Source organism: Bos grunniens, chromosome 19 (assembly GCF_055505025.1).
Source record: "Bos grunniens cultivar Pamir isolate PY7600 chromosome 19, Bosgru_T2T1.0, whole genome shotgun sequence".
Taxonomy (NCBI): Eukaryota; Metazoa; Chordata; class Mammalia; order Artiodactyla; family Bovidae; genus Bos; species Bos grunniens.
In genome coordinates, this window is record NC_141183.1 from 7,732,526 (window position 1) to 7,752,669 (window position 20,144).

At 40.1% G+C, this 20,144-nt stretch overlaps 1 protein-coding gene across 4 annotated transcripts in view; it reads right to left on the minus strand.

Moving 5' to 3' along the window:
* ACOX1 (acyl-CoA oxidase 1) overlaps positions 1-20,118 on the minus strand; it is a 24,044-nt gene extending 3,926 nt beyond the window's left edge. The window contains exons 1-14 of one of the 4 annotated variants that reach the window (XM_086356223.1): positions 19,959-20,118; positions 19,508-19,667; positions 15,521-15,681; positions 8,866-9,026; positions 6,204-6,311; positions 4,749-4,868; positions 4,492-4,607; positions 3,917-4,086; positions 2,792-2,954; positions 2,078-2,268; positions 1,632-1,811; positions 1,395-1,500; positions 1,125-1,268; positions 748-954 (exon numbers count right to left, since the gene is read on the minus strand). In XM_086356223.1, the coding sequence (XP_086212349.1) occupies positions 748-954; positions 1,125-1,268; positions 1,395-1,500; positions 1,632-1,811; positions 2,078-2,268; positions 2,792-2,954; positions 3,917-4,086; positions 4,492-4,607; positions 4,749-4,868; positions 6,204-6,311; positions 8,866-9,026; positions 15,521-15,585 (1,731 nt within the window). In that variant the 5' untranslated portion in view covers positions 15,586-15,681; positions 19,508-19,667; positions 19,959-20,118. The remainder of the gene's footprint in view (positions 1-747; positions 955-1,124; positions 1,269-1,394; positions 1,501-1,631; positions 1,812-2,077; positions 2,269-2,791; positions 2,955-3,916; positions 4,087-4,491; positions 4,608-4,748; positions 4,869-6,203; positions 6,312-8,865; positions 9,027-15,520; positions 15,682-19,507; positions 19,668-19,958) is intronic. The other 3 variants (XM_086356221.1, XM_086356222.1, XM_086356224.1) reach the window with 3 other exon arrangements.
* Between the last annotated feature and the right edge of the window lie 26 nt (positions 20,119-20,144).

The window sequence follows — 20,144 nt, forward strand, 5'->3', positions numbered from 1 at the left end:
TTGCTGTGGTGCAGGGGCTTCTCGAGCTGTGGCACGAGGGCTCTCTAGTTGCCCCATGGGATATGGGATCCCAACCAGGGATCAAACCCCCGTTTCCTGCATTGGAAGGTGGATTCTTAACCTCTAGCCCACCAGGGAAGTCCCAAAATAACGTACTTTTAATCAAAAAATTATCTGAACCTTATATGAATCCTGATTCAAAAAAATCAAAGGGGGGTGGGGGGAGAATTGAGCTAAATGGGGAAAAATCTGGACACTGGCTAGTTCATGGTATGAAAGAATTACTGTTAATTTGTTTAGGTGTGAGAATGGTACTGCAGTTATGCTTTTTTAAAAAAGGAATCCTTATCTTTCAGAGATACATACTGAAATATTTATGAATAAATTACCTGATACCTTGGATTTGCTTCAAAATAATTCTGTTGGGAGGTTCAGATAAAATGCAACTGGTCATGAGCAGACAGTTGTTGAAACACGATCAAGGGAACAGGAAGATGCACTGCAGTGTTCTATTTATGTATATGTTTGAAATTTTTCAATTGTTGTTAGTTAAGGAAACTAAAAGCCCACATACTATAGGAAAGGTCTTGTTCCCTTCAGAACCTGTTGCTCAAATAAAGGGACTGTCTGAAGTGGTCATGAGAGCTCTCAAAGCTTCCCCAGGTGGTCATTCTCTGAGGGCCTTCCTGCTTTAATATTTAAATGAATAACTTCAAAATGTGAAAGACACTTTTTTCTTTTTTTTACCTCTGTTTTGTTCAGTGGGGATTTCTTGGCCCATTCAAACAAGTTTTCGTACACATTTCCATCATAGCGGCCAAGCACAGAGCCCAGTGTCACATCCTGAAAATCAAATGCATCCACCAGAGCAACCGCGTCAGGGCGAATTGCAGTCAGCAGCTCCTTGATGCGCCCATTCACCTGGGTGATCTGAGACTCTGTCATGATGCTCCCCTAAAGCGAAGAAACGAGCAAGCAAGCACAGACGTTATAAGGTACGTATACAAACAGATGTTTATGAATATATAGACACACACATATACACAACTACAAAGTAAACCAAAATTATTTTCTATAAAAAATTAAGAATTAAATAAAGGGACTTAAACTTAGAAAATCCTGACCTGAAGAAAATCCCCTGCATTCTGACTGATTCCATACAAAGAATACAAGAGACACAAACGCCTTAGGACAGCTTGGATGGACTTCTCTTGAATCTGGAGGACTTTTTCCGTAAAGAGCTTAACCACCACATAGTGGCAATGTGCCTAGATATAAGGAAAACACCAGAATGTAAGAATCTCTGAAAAAGATTCAGCAGTGATAAGGTTTCTGTACTAAGACAATGAGGGGGGTGGTGAAGGACGGGGGAGGGGAGGAGAACCATCACTGACCTCACTTGCCCGAACAAGGTCAATGGACGTTAGGTTCCACGCTACCTCCTTGCTTTTTCTGTGAATCACTTCAGTCTGAAGGTTTTTAGCAGCAATTTCTACTAATCTGTTTTTTAAAAAAAAAAAACTAGAAAACTGGAGCCCAAGAAGGTGACAGTGAATACTCGTGCCTCCCACCTAGGCCCTGGGCCTGGGGCCCCTGCAGCTGCCGGCCCCAGCTCTCGTGCGTGCACTCACCTGGCCGCTCGAAGCTTGTACGCCTCTGTCAGGCTGTCGGGGCTGTTGATATCCACCATAGTTGGCCACACGGCCACCTGCTGTGGCTGGATGCGCTGGCTGGGCAGGTCATTCAAGTAGGACACCATGCCACACACCAACTTGCCTGAGTGCACCTGGTCGTAACTTTTCATCAGGAACCTAGAAGTCACCAGGACACATGCTTTCAGTAACTATGCTTCCCGTGAAACAGAAATAAAGTGAATTCCTGTAATGACTTTAAACTATGTGACGGGGTTTCATACTAGTCTGAGCACAAGATAAACATCCTGCGTCAGGATGGAAGGCAAAATGACATCTTTCAGGAACAAACATAATGCGAAGAGAACACACGGGAACAGGTATCAGTGGAAAGGACTTGGACATTCCTGAGAACACAGGATAGAAATCATGAATTAGACTCTAACCTGGCTGTCTGCAGCATCATGACAGTGTTTTCCCCCTCGAAGGTGCAGGTTGGGGTAAAAGTGACATAAATATTTGGAAGTCCACTGCAGTGAGAATAGCCATGTCCGCCACAAGCCATCCGACAGGCTTCAATAGCTGTGTTCGTTGTCCAGGACGTGAAAGCCTTCAGCCCAGCGGTGAGCGCGTGAAGCTGAAGGGGGAAGCACAGGCCATCAGGACGTCTGCAGTGCTGACAGCCTGCATTCCAAGTGGACACGCTGAACAGGACTGTCACTTGCAGAAGCACTTGCCAGGGTTAAGTGGCAGGTGCTCAGTGCTTAGGGCTCTGTGCTGTCATTGCCAGGGGCCTGGTTTGGTCCCTGATTAGGAAACTAAGATCCTGCAAGCAGCCTGGTGTGGCCAAGAAAACCAAATAAAATCACTTGCCATGTATATAAACTGAAAAGCATCCTCATCTAATTAGCCTAAACTAGTAACATTACCACATTCCTTTCTGAACTGTTCTATGTGGCAAAAAAATGTACCACTTAGGTTCTTTTGCTCAATAAAGGACCAACATAGTACAGTAATTCTGAAATTTAAAAACATGGATAAATCCATAAAAATATGGATTCTTTTCAAGGTATCCCAATGTTTAATTTTCTCTGCACATGATCCCACAGGGAAGTATGAACAAGAAGGGTTCCCACAAGGGACAGAGACCAGACACAGACCTCAGGCAGCTCACTCAGGTCCCCATGGCCAATGTCTTCATTAATCCGAAGATAGGTCTCTTTCATGTATGCGCCTACAAACTGGAAGGCATAGGCAGTGGCCAGGAGGGGAAAAAGTTTATATTGCTGGGTTTGATAATCCAAAATCTGTGGTTCTGGTTCACTAAAGTATATGAAAAAAGGAAAAACAAACAAAAATCAATCAATCAATCCCTATACAGAGCTCACGTGCCAGATTCTGGACTAAGCACTTTGATAGATTAATTTATCTAATCCTCACAAAGACCCTGTGAAGTAATTTTTAATAGCTCTATTTTACAGATGGGAAAAATGAGGTTAAGAACCTACCCGGGGTCACAGAGCTAGTAAGTGGCAGATTCTTGATTGAAATCTAGGCTATTTGGCTACAGAAGACCACACTCTGAACCACCCTGTTGAACACGTGAACAGGATTTTCTAGTTGACATTTCTATTTTTCTTAATCTTTCCAGTCTGGCTATGAAAATAGTATCTCATGGCAACATAAAGAACCAAACTTCGTTAACTTCACAGGAGGAAGGCAATGTTAAAGGGTGTAGCTGGTAGAATAAACTATATTGTGACCACTAATATGAGAAGACCCAGTGTACTAAGTTTAATATTTAAAGTCTAAGAAGGTCCACTGAGCATGCAAAAGAGTCTGCTCTTACCAATTTCTTTATTTCTTCTTTAAGAGTAAAAAGTTTATCAAAGAGTCATGCCCAATTAGTAGGTGGAAATAAGAACAAACTATGCCCAGGAACACAACAGGGAACCGAGTTTAATGTCACTTTCACTATACCCAATTTGTAGTTGTTAGCAGCAATTAGAACCTTCACACCACACCTTCAGTGTTTTGAACACTTCACTTATAAAGCTCTAGTAATATTATCATTTTTCTTAGAAGGTTAAAAGTAATAATTAGGTGCTTATTCTCATCCTTCCACTTAAGGAAGTTTAGATTCTAAGTAGCAGACCCAGTACACTGCCATTCTAGCTAATTTTATCACAAATGCACTTTCTCCACATCACATTTGGGAATTTTGATACCTGGATGGGGTTCACGCCAGACTTCAGTACTGAGCTCATCTCAGACTTTACCCTTACCCTGGGTTGATTTCAGACTGATGCCTCACAGCACTGTATCGGACGGCAATGGTGCATGCCTTAGACAGACTCCGAGCGGATTCTCCCACGAGGAAGGACCTGATGAACACCATGGTCCCGTAGGTCAGCTTGTTATTCAGGGGTTTTACGTATGTGCCATCAGGCTTCACCTGGAAAAAGAACATGAGATGGATGCTTCCTTCTGTTAAACCCAAGTGGCAGTTTATTCTCAAAGTGTGGTCCCCAGAAAGGCAGCATCAGCACCACCTGATGCTCAGTCCCCACCCTGACCTCCTAAATCAGAAACTCTGGGCACTAAGTAATCTAGGTTTTAGCAGCCTTCCAGGCGACTCTAATGTATGCTAAAGTGGGAGCCCCACTGGTTTAGCAAACCAAGACATGCCCTTCACACCTGTCAACTCATCTGATTTCATGGTCACAATAAAAGCATCATCAGAAGTAAAAAATCTGTTATTACCTTCTAAACGAACAGACCATTCCAATCCTACGATTATCAATGGCCACTGAAACCCCCATGTCTGACACGCCTGCTCGTATTTTCCATCTCACTGTACCTGGGCATGTTTCATCAGCATGTTTTCTCTGGGAATACGATAGTTGTCCATCTTCAAGTAGCCATTATCCATCTCATCATAGCCAAACTTGGGGCCAATGTCTCCTACAGTAATACCTGCCGCAGATGAAAGGGGAGTCACAGGGTATTTAGGTTCTGGGATTCCTGGCTCCCTCCTCTTCTTTAGTTACATATTATACTTTTTGCAGAAGATAGTGACTGGTTTAATTTTCCATCTCAACATTAGATAATCCTAACCTGGCAAAGGCTTATGGGTCCCAAGTTCACGAATAGGTACAATGAAGGCATGTAATCCATAGCATTTTCCCTGAGTGAAGAGCTGGGCAAGTACGATAGCATGATTTGAAGTTTTTCCAACTGCAACATAAAAGAGAACGAGAGAGGAAAGTGAGCAAATGTTCTTACATTTTCAAAAGACAGAAACAAAAGAGAGAAAAGCATATGTTAAATATAAGACTAAGATTCCATCAATAGCAAAATTCATTAAATTTTTGCAAAGTAAGCCTTCATTTTAAAAACACACATATATATGTGTGTGTGTATTTTTACTGGAGTATAATTGACATATAACATTATCTAAGTTTAGGGTAGACAACATGTTAATTTGATAGCATTTTAAAGAAGAAGATAGTTTTACTTATTTTTCATTCATTTACATAAAGACATTTTTAGGATAATCATAGAACATTAAATTACTTCCTTTTTCTCCCTTAAGGCAGGGCTTTCCAAAACAGTAGCTACTAGCCACATGTGGCTATTTACATTTAAATTAATTATAATGAAATAAAATAGAAGATTCAGTTCCTCAGTCAGCTAATTACATTTCCAGTGTTCAGGTGGCCAGTGGCTACCACGCTGAACGGCAAAGACAGAGAATATTCCATCACTGCAGAATACTTCAGTATTCTGCATACTTCAGTATTCGGTATTCAGAATACTTCAGCTGTACTATAGGATACAGCTGCTTTAAGAGATTTTTGGTTAATGCATCCAGAAATATTTCCATTTTATTGCATGCTAGTTTTTTTCCTTATCAAAATGTAATACCACATATTAAAATATATAATGTGGATAACAAAATCCTTCATTGGAAATTTATGTATCCTAAAACAATAATTCAGAATAGAAGACAATATTAAATAAATTTCACATCAAAGCTATTATAACAAAAATTTAAAAACTAAAATACTTTTCTTTTTTAAAAAATACTCATTTCTATTTCTGTTTTGATTATTTATTTGGCTGTGCCAAGTCTTAGTTACAGCATACGGGATCTTTAGTTGAAGCATGTGGGATCTATTTCCCTAACCAGGGATTGCACCCAGGCCCCCTGCATAGGGAGGGTATAGTCTTAGCCACTGAACCACCAGGGATGTCTCTCAAATACTTTCCAATACATAAATGACTAACCAAACTAGGTATACTAAATTACTTTAAATGATGATTATGGAAATTATGCTAACACATGGAATGCTAAGATAAAAATCTATGAAAAGCAGCAAAATTGACAGCTGTCCTCTGCACTTTACAAGTGTATAAACATCTGTAACAGGTAACACAAGAGAATGTGAAAAGCTCAGCATAGTTTAAGCCCTAAGAGTTCTTTCTATATTTCAAAATTATATTCTCATAGACGCTATATATTCTATAAGTCTTCAAAACATTCAGTTACTATTAAAAAAATTCACTTACGTCCACCAGGCCACCACTTGATGGAGGTCACAGTAGGACTGTTGAGAATGAACTCCTGGGTTTCAGGGTCATAAGTGGCTGTGGTTTCCAAGCCTCGAAGATGGGTTCCTAAGGAAATGAATTATACCTACTTCAGATAGAATATGGGAAAAAACAGGTATAGGGTAAAATCTGCCCAGTTCCTTTAAAGCACTAGCATCTCAGAGAGTAACAACATCTAACAATAAAACATCTGTAGATGAGCTACAAATGGTTGATAACCAAGATCCTGAATTTCTGATGCTTAAATCAGATAGTTCGTATTAAGCTGAAAATATAAATGTCAAGCATGTTCCATTTCTGTATTTGATTTACTGCACAGCAGTAGATAGGGAACATTTATTTACATCAACCAAAAGAAAATGTAAAGACAGATAAGAATCATAGTTGCCTGAGATCACAGGCTATGACTTTAACATGGAAGTTAACTGCCCTTTTAAAATCATCTCTAAGTTGTTAGTGTGCTAATTTCAACTCATTCGTATTGTGTCCACCACACCAATTCAACATTCTGGAATTCTGTATTATAACAAAGAACGAGATAACACATGACAGAAGAGACTGAAGCTAAAGTTCTTGTAAACTGAGAATTTATTTCAGAATGAATGCTAGAAAGGAAAACAAGTTTTAAAACTTTAAAAGTTATAACCATTTTAGGGAAAAGAAGACCTGGAATGGTGACTTTTTAAAAATTTCTAAAAGTCCCAATAAGGTCCAAGTTCACCCTGTAGGCTTCCAACACTAGGCTTTCACTTATTCCTGACTGGTTCACAACTTTCATGTTCATTGGAGATGGACAGGGATTTGTGTTTTAAACTCTAATGAAAAAGTGAAAGTTGCTCAGTTGGGTCTGACTCTGCAACCCCATGGACTATACAGTCCATGGAATTCTCCAGGCCAGAATACTGGAGTGGGTAGCCTTTTCCTTCTCTGCTGCTGCTAAGTTGCTTCAGTCGTATCCGACTCTGTTCGACCCCATAGACGGCAGCCCACCAGGCTCTCCGTCCCTGGGATTCTCCAGGCAAGAACACTGGAGTAGGTTGCCATTTCCTTCTCCAATGCATGAAAGTGAAAAGTGAAAGTGAAGTCGCTCAGTCATGTCTGACTCCTAGCGACCCCATGGACTGCAGCCTACCAGGCCCCTCCATCCATGGGATTTTCCAGGCAAGAGTACCGGAGTGGGTTGCCATTGCCTTCTCTAGGAGGGATCAAACCCAGGTCTCCTGCATTGCAGGCAAATTCTTTACTAGCTGAGCCACAACGGAAGCCCAAGAATACTGGAGTGGGTAGCCGATCCCTTCAGTGGATCTTCCCGACCCAGGAATCGAAGTGGGGTCTCCTGTATTGCAGGCAGATTCTTTACCAACTGAGCTATCAGGCAAGCCCTTAAATTCTAATACAAATGTGCCAAAATTCTTTGAAAAAAGTTACAGAAAAGTGTTCTATGTGACCCTCTCCCTATCCTGAAGTCAATGATGAGAACTTTTTACCAGATTGCTTTGAAAATGCCAGATTTCATTCACCACTTAAAATTAATTGTTAAACATTCAGAAACTTCCAAGTTGAATAACAGAAATGGCCAGTTTATGGGTGATCAACCTTCCCCCAGATGGGAATCAAGGAATCAGACAGTGAGACCCCTTTCACCAAAGAAGAAACTTTTATAGAACAGGTAATGACAGAGCGTTTTCAAACGCACAACTGAACCAAACAGTATTCCACTTTGTGTCTTAGGAACATCCTGTAAAATACTATTTAGCATTGAAGCTGAAAGTCAAATGAGCAATCAAATTAAGATAAAGCTGTTACAGGAATAAGGAACAAAAAGCAAATACACACTAGACCAGCTGTTCTGAAACCTCTGATTAGGCTAACAGAAGCCAGAAGTAGATGAATGGGTACCATTCAAACACAAATACCAATACAGAACGCGTGCTACCAGGAATAGCCACCAGCTTGAGCCCCATCCAGTTCACAGAGAAAGGTAGGTCGGGGATGCAAAGAAAAAAAGAAAAGTGGTACATACAGAATGTGAAATCAATTACCTGGAAGTACAACTTATCTTATTTTTACTAAACTTTGGCCAAAGCCACCTTTAGAAGTCTACTGAATTTAGTGAATCAACACAAATAATGTCAAGGTAAAAAATCCTGCATGTTTTGGTTATAGAGGCCACTCACTTCCCTTTAGCACACATGCTATTAACATCTATTTCTTTTGGAATCTGTGTAAGTTCATTAAGGTATCAGTATAAAAGGGAATCATAGTAATGAAGAAAAAGAGATGGGTTCAGACTCTCCATACAAATTCTGTACAAAAGCAGTGAACCTGAAAAACCACTTAGTAAGTAAGACCTAACTCTTAATTCTTGATCTGCTGAAGGGGAACCGTGAATAAGTAATCAGTATATCTGTGATAACATGAGCTTTAATTTCCACTGACCAAGGCACTGTCTACGCCAAGACTTCCACATGTGAAAACCTGGAGCGCTGCAGAAAGACTGCATTTAAACAGATCCCACACAGCACGTGGAAACACCACCGCTGGCACATGATGGACGCTCCATGTACCCTAGGCTTGCAGAGCCCCACCCAACCCAGAAGGTAGACTGAATGCACCGTACCATGACCCATCTCTGTTTGGGCATAAGTGCCAATGATCTCCAAGTTCCAGGCAGGCATGAAGAAGCGCTCCTGCTGTTCCTCGGTTGCCTGGTGCAGCAAGGTGGGCAGGAACATGCCCAAGTGAAGATCCAGAGGCCCAGGCCGCCCTCGATTCACAAAGCTTCAAAGAAATACCAAGGATGGGCATTTGAGAGTCATCAGGTGTGAGATCAGCAATTTGAACAAACAGCAAGGAAAGGAGAAAAAAAATACCTTCTGTTAAGTATGAATCAGTTGAGCAGACTTCATCATGGATGGGAGCACTGCCCCTTTCTGTATCACATTATAACTCTTGGTTACTTCCATTTTTCTTAAATTGGTGAGAAGTATTTTCTAATGCGACTCATTTCTAAAATAACTTGGCAGGGATTGGGAACTGATTCCAAAGCCTGTGCAACCAAAACTATGTGACCAAGGCAAAGGATTACAGCCTTGCAATTAAGGTAAATAAAAATTCTGAAGAGGCTTGATGGAATGGAAAATTGAAGTTGTACAATGACATATATTCTAATGAAAAGTTGAGACGGGAAAACACAAAAGTTCTCTTGGAAAAAATTTTTCCAGGATCTAATACTAATGTTTCTGGGTTGGAAAACTTTTCTATTTGTCTATAAAACATCCAGTGTTAATCCACATTCCTCACCTAATTTTGGTCATTTCATTTGGATTCATTAAAATATCCAGCCACATGCTATTAAAACAATTTAATACAAAAACTGACGGTGCTCTTCACTCCAGTAATTAATTTCAGAAATAAAAAGACATGCAATTTTTAGTGAAGATCATAATATTCACAAATAACAGATTCATGCATAACAATCGCTCCATTACAATCATATGGGAATTATCAAAATTATAATAAACATGTTAACTGTCATTTAAAATCCAATTTCTAAAGTCATTCTTTTCCATTTAAAATTTGCAAGTGCCCTAGACTTTTATGTGAATTTATTTCTAATAGGAAATAGTGCTATACAGCTTTGTAATATTGCATGCTACCGGCATTTTTATCTAAATTCCAGCTCTAAATTAATCAATTCTATATTGCTCTTACTATGTTCTTTATCTTAGAAATGAGCCTAAACATTTCAGTTTCAAAATTTCTCCATTTGTTCCACTTGAGGAAGAAAATAATCAGGGGGAGGGTGCTGTAGGTGAGGGCTGATCTGTACTGTCTTTCCACAAGGGTTGGGGTGAGCTGAGCTTTCAGCTAACCAATCACATGAAAATCAAAAAATGTACGAATAACTTCCTCATTTTACAAAGAAATTAAAGCTGAGGTGAATTAAGTGTTTTCAGGTCAGAAAGACAATGGCAGGACTTCCCTGGTGGTCCAGTGGTTAGGACTCCAAGCTTCCAATGAGGGTAGGGGGACAGGTTCATTCCTAGTTGGGAAACTAAAGATCCCACAGGCCTCAAAGCACAGCCAAAAAAAAAAGACCATGGCAAAACAAGGACAAGAATCTCATTGCCTAATCATGTCTTCTAGTGCGATCTGGGCTGAGGATGACGGTGGGGACATTAGAAAGACCTGCCAAATCAGTTAAGATTTGGAAGCGTCAAACTGGAAATCCTGTAAGATATTACCACTGGGGGCAACTGAGTGCAAGGTCCATGGGATGTTTCTGGGCTATTTTTGCAACTTCCTATGAATCTATAGTCATTTCAAAATAAAGTGTTTTTTTTTTTTTTTATAAATAGTGAAAATCCTTGGAAAAACAACATTCCTGGGATGAGCGAGTACCTTTCACTCACAAACAGAAATGCCAACTGTCCTGTTTTTAAAGGAATGGTGTGCAGGAAGAAAAATTAAAGTGTGTCTGCTGCTGCTGTTGCTGCGTCGCTTCAGTCGTGTCTGACCCTGTGCAACCCCAGAGATGGAAGCCCACCAGGCTCCCCCGTCCCTGGGATTCTCCAGGCAAGAACACTGGAGTGGGTTGCCATTTCCTTCTCCAATGCATGAAAGTGAAAAGTGAAAGGGAAGTCGCTCAGTCGAGTCCGACTCCTAGCGACCCCATGGACTGCAGCCTACCAGGCTCCTCCGTCCATGGGATTTTCCAGGCAAGAGTACTGGAGTGGGGTGCCATTGCCTTCTCCTGGGCGCACTTTCAGAGAAGGCAATGGCACCCCACTCCAGTAGGCAATGGCACCCCACTCCAGTACTCTTGCCTGGAAAATCCCATGGACGGAGGAGCCTGGTAGGCTGCAGTCCATGGGGTCGCTAGGAGTCGGACGCGACTGAGCGACTTCCCTTTCACTTTTCACTTTCATGCATTGGAGAAGGAAATGGCAACCCACTCCAGTGTTGCCTGGAGAATCCCAGGGACGGGGGAACCTGGTGAGCTACCATCTATGGGGTCGCACAGGGTCGGACACGACTGAAGCGACTTAGCAGCAGCAGCAGGAGCTGTAAGAAGAGAACTCTGAACTACGGCCAAAAGTTGTGGCCTGAGGCCAACCACTGTCAGTGCCGAGAGCCTACTTTTCCATGGCTAGAAACCAGAGCAATTCCTGGTGAAGGAGAGGTCGCTCTGAGGCGCCCTTCAGACTCATCGTGGGCGGGTGTGTATCAGGGAATAATGCCAATACCAAGGGTTACCGCAGAGCACACTGAGAAGGGCAAGGGGAAAACTACTATCATCACAAACTGTTCTGAAGCTGAAAGTTGTTCCCAGGAGTAAAATGTCTCTTGTAACTAGGGTAAGGATTATTCAGAAGTGAAGGAAATGTAGAAACGTTACAAGGACAAAGTTACCTGGATAGTTTTTGATTTAAATCAAGTATTGATATTTGCTGTAACCTTTATGCATGATAAAGATCATAAATTATTTTAAATTAATTTACTTTATAATTGCAAAGCACCAACATTTTACTTGGTAAGGAGCTGCAGTCAATTCTTTCAAAAGCGTCAACACCAAAAGGCTTTCCCTGTATCTCCTACATGATACAGGGCAGGGAAGGCTGGCCAGTAGTGAGGACAAATGATTAGATTAACAACATATTGAGAAAGGAAGAAATCAAAATAGCAACTCAGTGGACAGCATGATTATAATCCTTGGAAATCAACAACAAAACACCAACACCATCAATCATAAATTAACTTAGCAAAGCTATAGGCTTTAAAAAATCATTCATTCTTATCCATTAGAACCATTCAAATAGAAATCCCACTAAAGAGAAAGGTGATTTATAACAGCAACAAAATATTTTTATATTTTAAATAAGTTAGCTCAGAATATTAAATATTTAATTATGAAAACACATAAATACCTACTAGGATGAATGAAAGATCAAAGTAACAGAAAAGAAATTGCTAATTCTGAGCTCACAGTATGAAGGAAAATTAGTACTTCTCAAGAAAATATTGGGATTTAATGTAACACAGGTTTTAAATTCCTATAGAATATGTTTTAGAACTTGATAAATTGAGATCAGAATTTATCAAAAAGAATAAGTATGCAAGAACACTAAATACAAATATCTTGAAACACAGGCTGTAACAATAGTAAGTTTATCCTATCAGATTTTTTTTTCTATCAGATTTTTAACTATCTTTAAAATAACAATGAGCCAAAGCTTATGATGTTAGAGAAAACAGAAAGAAACAAATTAATGTAATATATTTAAGGTTCCATAAATAAATTGAAACTATTACAAAAGTCTAAGATAAACTAGAAAGAACGTAATAAAGTGAAAGAGCTATTAGTTAATAAACATGAATACTGTATGTGAGACTGATCACTGTATCATACACAAGTAAAAACATTAAACACAAATTCAACAAACAAAAATGGGAATAAAATGGAAGCTAATTACCCAAGATATGAGAAGAAAACTTATACCTAGTCAGACACAGATGCACTGAGGCCAAAATATTTAATGAAACAGAGCCAATAAAAACAATATAATGTTCTAAGATCAACACGCAGATTCTATTTATCCAACACTCAAAGGAGAACATGCCAGTTCATACATATGAAATGCAGAGAGTAATATCCAGGCTCATTAGCATTGGTAAATGAAAACTTTAATTCTTAGATATAAAAGTAGCAAAAAACCAAAGTGACTATGTTGATGGGACAAAGGAGACACGAGTACACTAAATACATCAAAACCTACTCCATGTCTTATGCAACAACATCTATAAAGTACTCATTCTCTTCAAATGTAGTCATTCGTCTCTGAGGAAGGTATTTCAAAGGCATAACCCAAAGAACACAGCTTTTGTAGACGTTTATATTGTTATTACTAACAGTGGGGAAATTAGAATATCCAGGGAGCAAGTCTCATGGGAAGGCCAACAGGGAAGAGAATCACTCTGGGGAAAAAAGAGGATGGGAGGCTATCGGAGAGACAGAGCAGTGAGATCCAGGAAGAGGAAGATTAGGGACTTACAACATCAAGTGCATGACCTATTTTTCAAGCTTCAAAGGAAGAATATTTTCACCGTTTAGTATTAGAGATGGGAATCTGCAATGATACTGCAGCATCTTCAAAGATGATAAGTATGTACTACAGAAGCTCTATTTTCCTGAATAATTATAATAACAGAAAAGGCAAAAAGAATCCCTATGAAGTGGCTAGAACTTGAAATGATCAAATAACCATGATGACCAAGACACTATCTGCTTTGTGACCTGGAGAGACATATGGTCTGGAGATAATTAACCCTAGACCATGTCCCAGACAGTCTCTTTAACAATGGAGCCCCGGGTAGAGGGTGCCCTCCTTGGTCCAGGATTCTGCCTTTGATTAGGGCTCGCAGATCCACAGACCCAGTATGTGTTGGGCTTGTGTGCCCGTACAGACAGAAGTGTGTTTAAAGGAGGGAAGAGAGAACACTGGTGAGCTAGACTTTCTGCAGGTGGTTGAATTTTAAGATTCTTGAGGATCCTGGAATAAGACTGAGCACTTTTAATTTCTTCACTTCTCAGAGGCTTCCTAGAAGTGAAAGAATCCCAAACTGGAAGTTACAGCTAATTCTGTAAGAACGTGAGATAATCACTGTTGACCAATGTTCCAAAGTCTCAGAATTTAAGTAGTCAAATCGTCATCCTGTACAAGTTGCTCTATTTCCAGTCCCGCTGATGCTGAAGTACTTTTTATACATTCTCTATAAGATTATACTCTCATTGGATGTTAATTAGCCAACAGACTGGCTTTTTAGGAAAAGAATAGCACTCAGCGAAACACAACTAATATGAACTGACAAAGTTCCAGCAACAAACAAGACCTAATTTTAAAACTCTGTTCTCTAAAAAACCATAGAGATCAAGACAAAGTTGGTTTCAAACACAAGAAAAATTTGGAAACTAGAAGGAAGAAGAGAAAGAAAACTAACAAATACAATCTTGCCCAAAGCAGCACAGGACCTTAATCCAACCCTCGGCACTCCTCAAATCAATGAAGTTTAAGTCTTCAATTCTTCCTCTCTTCTTGCAAATATACATGGGAAATATACTTCAAAAATAGAGGCAGAAGGATAAGACAGACCAACAAAAGATAAACAGATCAGACTCATTTAGTTTCACAATAGTTTACATCTAATGTCTCCCGAGAACAGTATACCTCTTAAAGTCAAATCAACTCAATGATGAATTTGAAAACAAACAAACAAAAAAGGATTCTGTACCACAAAGCTATTTCAAGATCACAAAACACCCACACACACTCCAGGAGAGGAACACTGCTGGAATGCAATCTTTCTTCCCTTAGGACACCTTCCCTCAGGTCTGACCATCCTGGGGTGCCTGGTGGGGTGTTCATAAAACTGTCCCATGACCAGGATCTGCAGTGCCCATAGGCATTATGAGAAAGGACATTTACTTAAACCAATTCACAAGCCAAAAAGCACCAAATGAAACACAAAAGAGGAATGTCCCTGATAATCTGCATCCTTTCTTCCTTCCTTTGCTTTGCTTTATTTACACGAGGGAAACATTTTGATAATTAGGAATGACATGGGGCAGCTCAAATTCAAGACCCTTAAGCCCATCAGTGGCCTTGTCTATGAAAACAAACTTGCTCCACAAGACCAAACACAAAAACTTTTTTAAAGGTTTTCAGAACAATTTAACCAAGAATTCCTGGTAATTCAAAGTCCATGGGCAGGTACAGAAAAATGAATAAAAAGAAACGAAATGAAGAGCATCATGGACTTTTTCCCAAACCCCCTAGCAGCCTTCACCACTTTAACCCCCTGTCTCATTAAAATCCACATTTTTAACTTCATTAAAGCAAAGCATCTTCCACGTGTTGCTGAGGCATGAAGCCTCTTAAGAACTTCCAACTAGGTCTTTTAAATCAGACACCCACACAATGGAGCACTTTGCCATATTTTCAACCCCACCTTTCCAAACTGCTCGATACCCATTTTAACTGGGTGTACACAGCAACGGTAAAAAATAACAATGATACATCTTTCAGGCCAGAATCTTGGACCAGTTTATAGGGAAATAAACTATGAAGAAACAGGTTGAATTTTAAGATTTATCAATTTAATAATAAAATTCCAAACGTGTAGCAGGAGGGTAAAAAAAAAGGTCAAATGCCCAGAGTGATTTGTTAAATGAAGACCTGACTGGGCTACCCACTGACCCTCAAATGTGGACTAACCGTGGCCCATTTCCGTCTGGGCGTAGGTGCCAATTATCTCGAGTCCTTTGGATGAATGCAGCCATTTCTCTTGCTGAGCAGTGGTGCCCTGATTCAGCAAGGTAGGAATAAACATGGAGTAATTGAGGCCCACAGGTTCCACAAAATTGACCAAATGTAGTCTACAGGAGAGAAAAGAAAAGGGTCTCAGCCTTATTCTAGAAACTGGATTCTACCACCATTCTCGCCAGACACATTTGGCCCTGAGGATGAAGGTTAGACAAATTTAAACCCCTTTCTTACGAAATTAAGACTCAAACTTATCATACACTACCTAAAAAGCCAACGGCAGAATCTAGTGGTATCTCTTCTCCTCCTAGTCATGTCAGGGCCAGGATTCTGAATTTCACACTTAATCCAGAAAGCAAATTCTACCCATGTTTTAGCCTCAGACCTCTTTTGTTTATTATTTTGTTGGTTTGATTTCTTGGAACATGAGTGTGTGTTTTTGCTTTATTTTTAGGCTTTACTTGTCTTGAAAATCAAAAGAAACTCCACAGAACATTTACATTTGCTGAGCTGTTAACAAAATGTCCTAAAGAAGAATAATTTAAACTATTTTTCCCTAGTAACCAAAGCAAATGTCCAGGATAGTATGTATACATTCTAGGGCCAAAGCACAAATCTATAAAGATCTTCAGAGTTTACAGATGGGTAAAGCAGGTAATGTGAATATGTTAAAAATCACAAAGGGTCTCTGAAAATTAGTCCAGATTAAGGGAATTTTAATGAAATTCAGTCTTTAATGATTTTCCCCTAAAAGAATCTGTGAAGTAGTCAATACAAGTTATATACACTAGTCAGCCTCAGCCATGCCAAGTTAGAGATTTTACAGGGTCTATTCTGTCAGCTCTATCTATATAAACAGCTTAAGGTACAAAGTATTATCTAACTGACCCTCATGATGTTTCAAGGGATGGACAGAAAGCAGCGTCACCACCCTGTCCTGGCTTGTAGAACAAGCAGAGCATAAATTCAAGAGAAAGAGGGGGTAGGCTGCCAACTCACTTTTGGGGATGCCCTAAAACCATTCCACTACCTTTTAGGGGTGCTGAGGACAGATTCAAACATTCAAGGAGTGCCTGGACTAGCCAACATCAAAAATGCTTTTTAACCCTGAGGTTCTCTGATTTTCACACAAATACTAAAGGTTAATTCAGACTCCAAGGAGAGAAAGAGGGCAAAGGAGGCGGAGAACAGAAGAGTCGAGTGAGTTTCTAGGTAAGTCTCACAGAAGCTGTTCTAGAGAGAGACGTAAGACATTTTGCAAAAAACATACCCATCTCATTATGGTGGGATAATGTGGAGGTAAATATAAAAACCGGCCTCTCAAAGGCAAGGGCACCATAACACTCCCTAACAGCCACGCTTTATTGACTTCCCTGGTGGCTCAGACGGTAAAGCATCTGCCCGCAATGCCCCGGGTTCAATCCCTGGGTCGGGAAGATCCTCTGGAGAAGGAAATTGCAACCCACTCCAGTACTCTTGCCTGGAAAATCCCATGGACGGAGGAGCGTGGTAGGCTACAGTCCATGGAGTCGCAAAGAGTCGGACACGACTGACCGACGTCACTTTCATTGAAGGAGGAAATGAACCTGCAAGACTTTCTGAGTAATAAAAGCAGTAATTCACTTGCTAAAAACGGAAGCAATACAAGACACAGCCATTCCCTTATGGGAAATGAGAAGGCTCTGGGTTGGTAAAGTGCTGATGCTGACACAAAATAATTAATTCTAGCAACAGGGAAAAAATATGTAACACAAAATAAAGACTGTCAAATACTTATGTTTTTGACATACTGAGATTTTTTTTTTGAGGGCTCTTGAAGTTAACTAAAGAACAATATCTGAGCACTTGTTTTAAGTTATGTTTAATCCTCCCCGACGACTCTTTTCAAGGAACTAGCTTTAAAAACCTAAGAAGGATTAAAAAAAAAAAAAATGACTGGTTCACATTAGAATTTTGTTACTTTAAAAATACTTTAGTTTTTGCATAACAAACAGTATAGTTAAAAGACAACATTACAGAAAAGGAGATCAGGAAAGGAATTTGTATATTCCCCAAACAGCAAAGTCTTACTTTCTCAAGGAATGGAGAGAAGAATTCTTCTACTGCTTGAGTTGAGAAAACTCAAAGTATTTTACTAATATTTTAGTCAGTTTCAAAATATTCTCATGTTTCATTTTGTGATAGGGAAACTGGATATAAAAGGGACCAGAAATATTACTATATTTCATTAATCATAGCATCCCTCACCCCAAAGCCAATTTTAGCATTTAAGACATTCAATGTATCTGACAATTAATGGTAGGTCACAGTTGAGTTTTTTAGTGATACATAAAACATAGATGTGAGTAACAATCGACAGTGTTCAGTAACTGCCAAGACTAATGAAACATTCTCTAACAAACATTGATCTTCCTGTCATAGCCCAGAAATACTGAAAGGATGTCAAAGGGCCTGCCACAGGTTGTATTTTGTCTTTTTCCCAAATAGTGAGGTCTGAGTCATAAAATACATTACAGAAAAAAAAGAAAAAAAAAAACAAAACAAAACACCAAAAACCAAAAAAACTGGCTGGTGTCCCCTGGTTTTTAACTGACGTGAAGGACTGTGTTCTATGCCACTGTGACTTCACTGGAGTCTATTTACACATTGCGCACCACCACAGATTATGAAATCTAACTAACTCTGAAACACACGGCCGCAGCCATTTAAAGTAAAACAAAACAAACCTCTTGTTTTAAGGAAAAATCTAATTTTACTAACTTTACAAGTTCACAAACTCAATTCAGGTAAATCAGAAACAGAATTTTCTAGGAGTTACTCCACCTCAATATCCTCACAGCCACAAGTTACAAATTTTAAAAAATAAAAGAGCATTTGGAAGTTAGTAAGTACTCTGGACTACCAAATTAACTGTATTTTTATAACTAAAATGGAAAGAAGTTCTGAGTGTGGGCTGGAGTAAATTTCCTCCTGACAAGAATAACCAGGTCAAACTCGAAAATAGATACCAAATATATCAGTTGGCAGTTGTATAAGAGAGGAATGCCTATTGCAACATAAAGACAGAGCCTGTAACATGTTTCATTGTTTCATTTTTCTTGGCTCTTAAACATGTACCATCCAAATAATTTACCCTCTATTGATGAAAATATTGGCGTTCTTAAAAAATGTAGAGACCTAAAACAGGAAATGCCCAGTAATAAATGAGAAGAAACGCTGCAAGTCAAAGGCATCTTACACTAACATTACATAATTATAGTGTATATTTACATAAAGGCAAAAAAAACAAAAAAAAGTGTGTGTCTTATTTCTAACCAAAAACACAACAAAAAGATGGTCTGAACAAAGAACATACTCTGTCAGCAGTAGGACCAAGGCATATTTTTATGAAGTCTCATATGCACAGGAGGGCCATTTAAATACCCTCACCAGATTCAACAAAGCTGGGGGTTCTCAGAATACTTCATATCCATTCTGAGGCTTGACTAAAGTTCTTCCTCATATTTTCCATTATTTTAAACTCCAGAGCTACATTAGTATATGAAAATACAATCTGTTACTGCTCCAAAATATTTGTTTGGTCTTTGCAACGGAAAACATCCTTCTAAATTCAGCTTCTGAATTTAGCAGGCCTCCTTCTTAGAAGAAGCAAGTCATTCTGCATTTAAATCGCTCAAAACTGAGAGGTCTGGACCGCATGTGTATGATTCTTGATAAAGAAAATTACAGCATCTCCACAACAAGCTTTCTACAAACATCAGCCCTTTAAAAGGCTTAAAAATCAAAGTAAACATCATTGTCCACACATAGAACTTTAAAATGGCATGAAAAGATGTGAATTTGAGTCTTCAAACGCGAAACACTATGAAAAAGGATACCACAGATGGCGAATTCAAGGTTCAGGCTTAGGCCCTTGCTCTTAAGCTAAGGCATACCTACTTTTTAAACCACATGATTTCAGCAGGATCTGCGATGCCAAACTTCCTCATCTTCTGCACCATGATGGCACTCTTCTTAACAGCCACCTCGTAACGCTGGCTACGGCTGAGGAAATTCAAGTTCTCATGCTGGAAGTCTGGGTCGTTCAGAATGAGGTTCTCTGGTAGGGAGTTAAAGGGTACCAAGAGGAAGACAAAAAATTCACGGCTCCGTTAAAGCTCTCTGGATCACACCAGGTTTCAGCCTCACGGGCACAGGTCCTCCCTCGCGATGGGCGATTGCCCCCGCCACAGCCTCCCCTGGAAGTGCGGGGGTCCCGCGGCTCCCCTAAAGCCGGGCCAGAGGTTGTGGCCTAGGCCCTACAGAGCCCCCACACCCCCGACTTCTCCCGGAGGGAACCGCCAGCTCTGCTCGGGAAAGGCGGGGAGGAGGCCTGGCCAGCTGCCCTCACCGATCTCTCGGCGGCGCCGAGTGTTCTCGGGGCTGCCGTCCAGGACATTCGTGAGCAGCTCCGGGTTGAAGCTGGCGCCGGCCCGCTCTTTCTGCAGGTCTGGATTCATGGTAACGGGCGGCTGAGGCAGTGTAGGTGGCAGCGGCGACAGCAGGAGTCCGCAGCTCCTGCGCGGGGCCGACACTA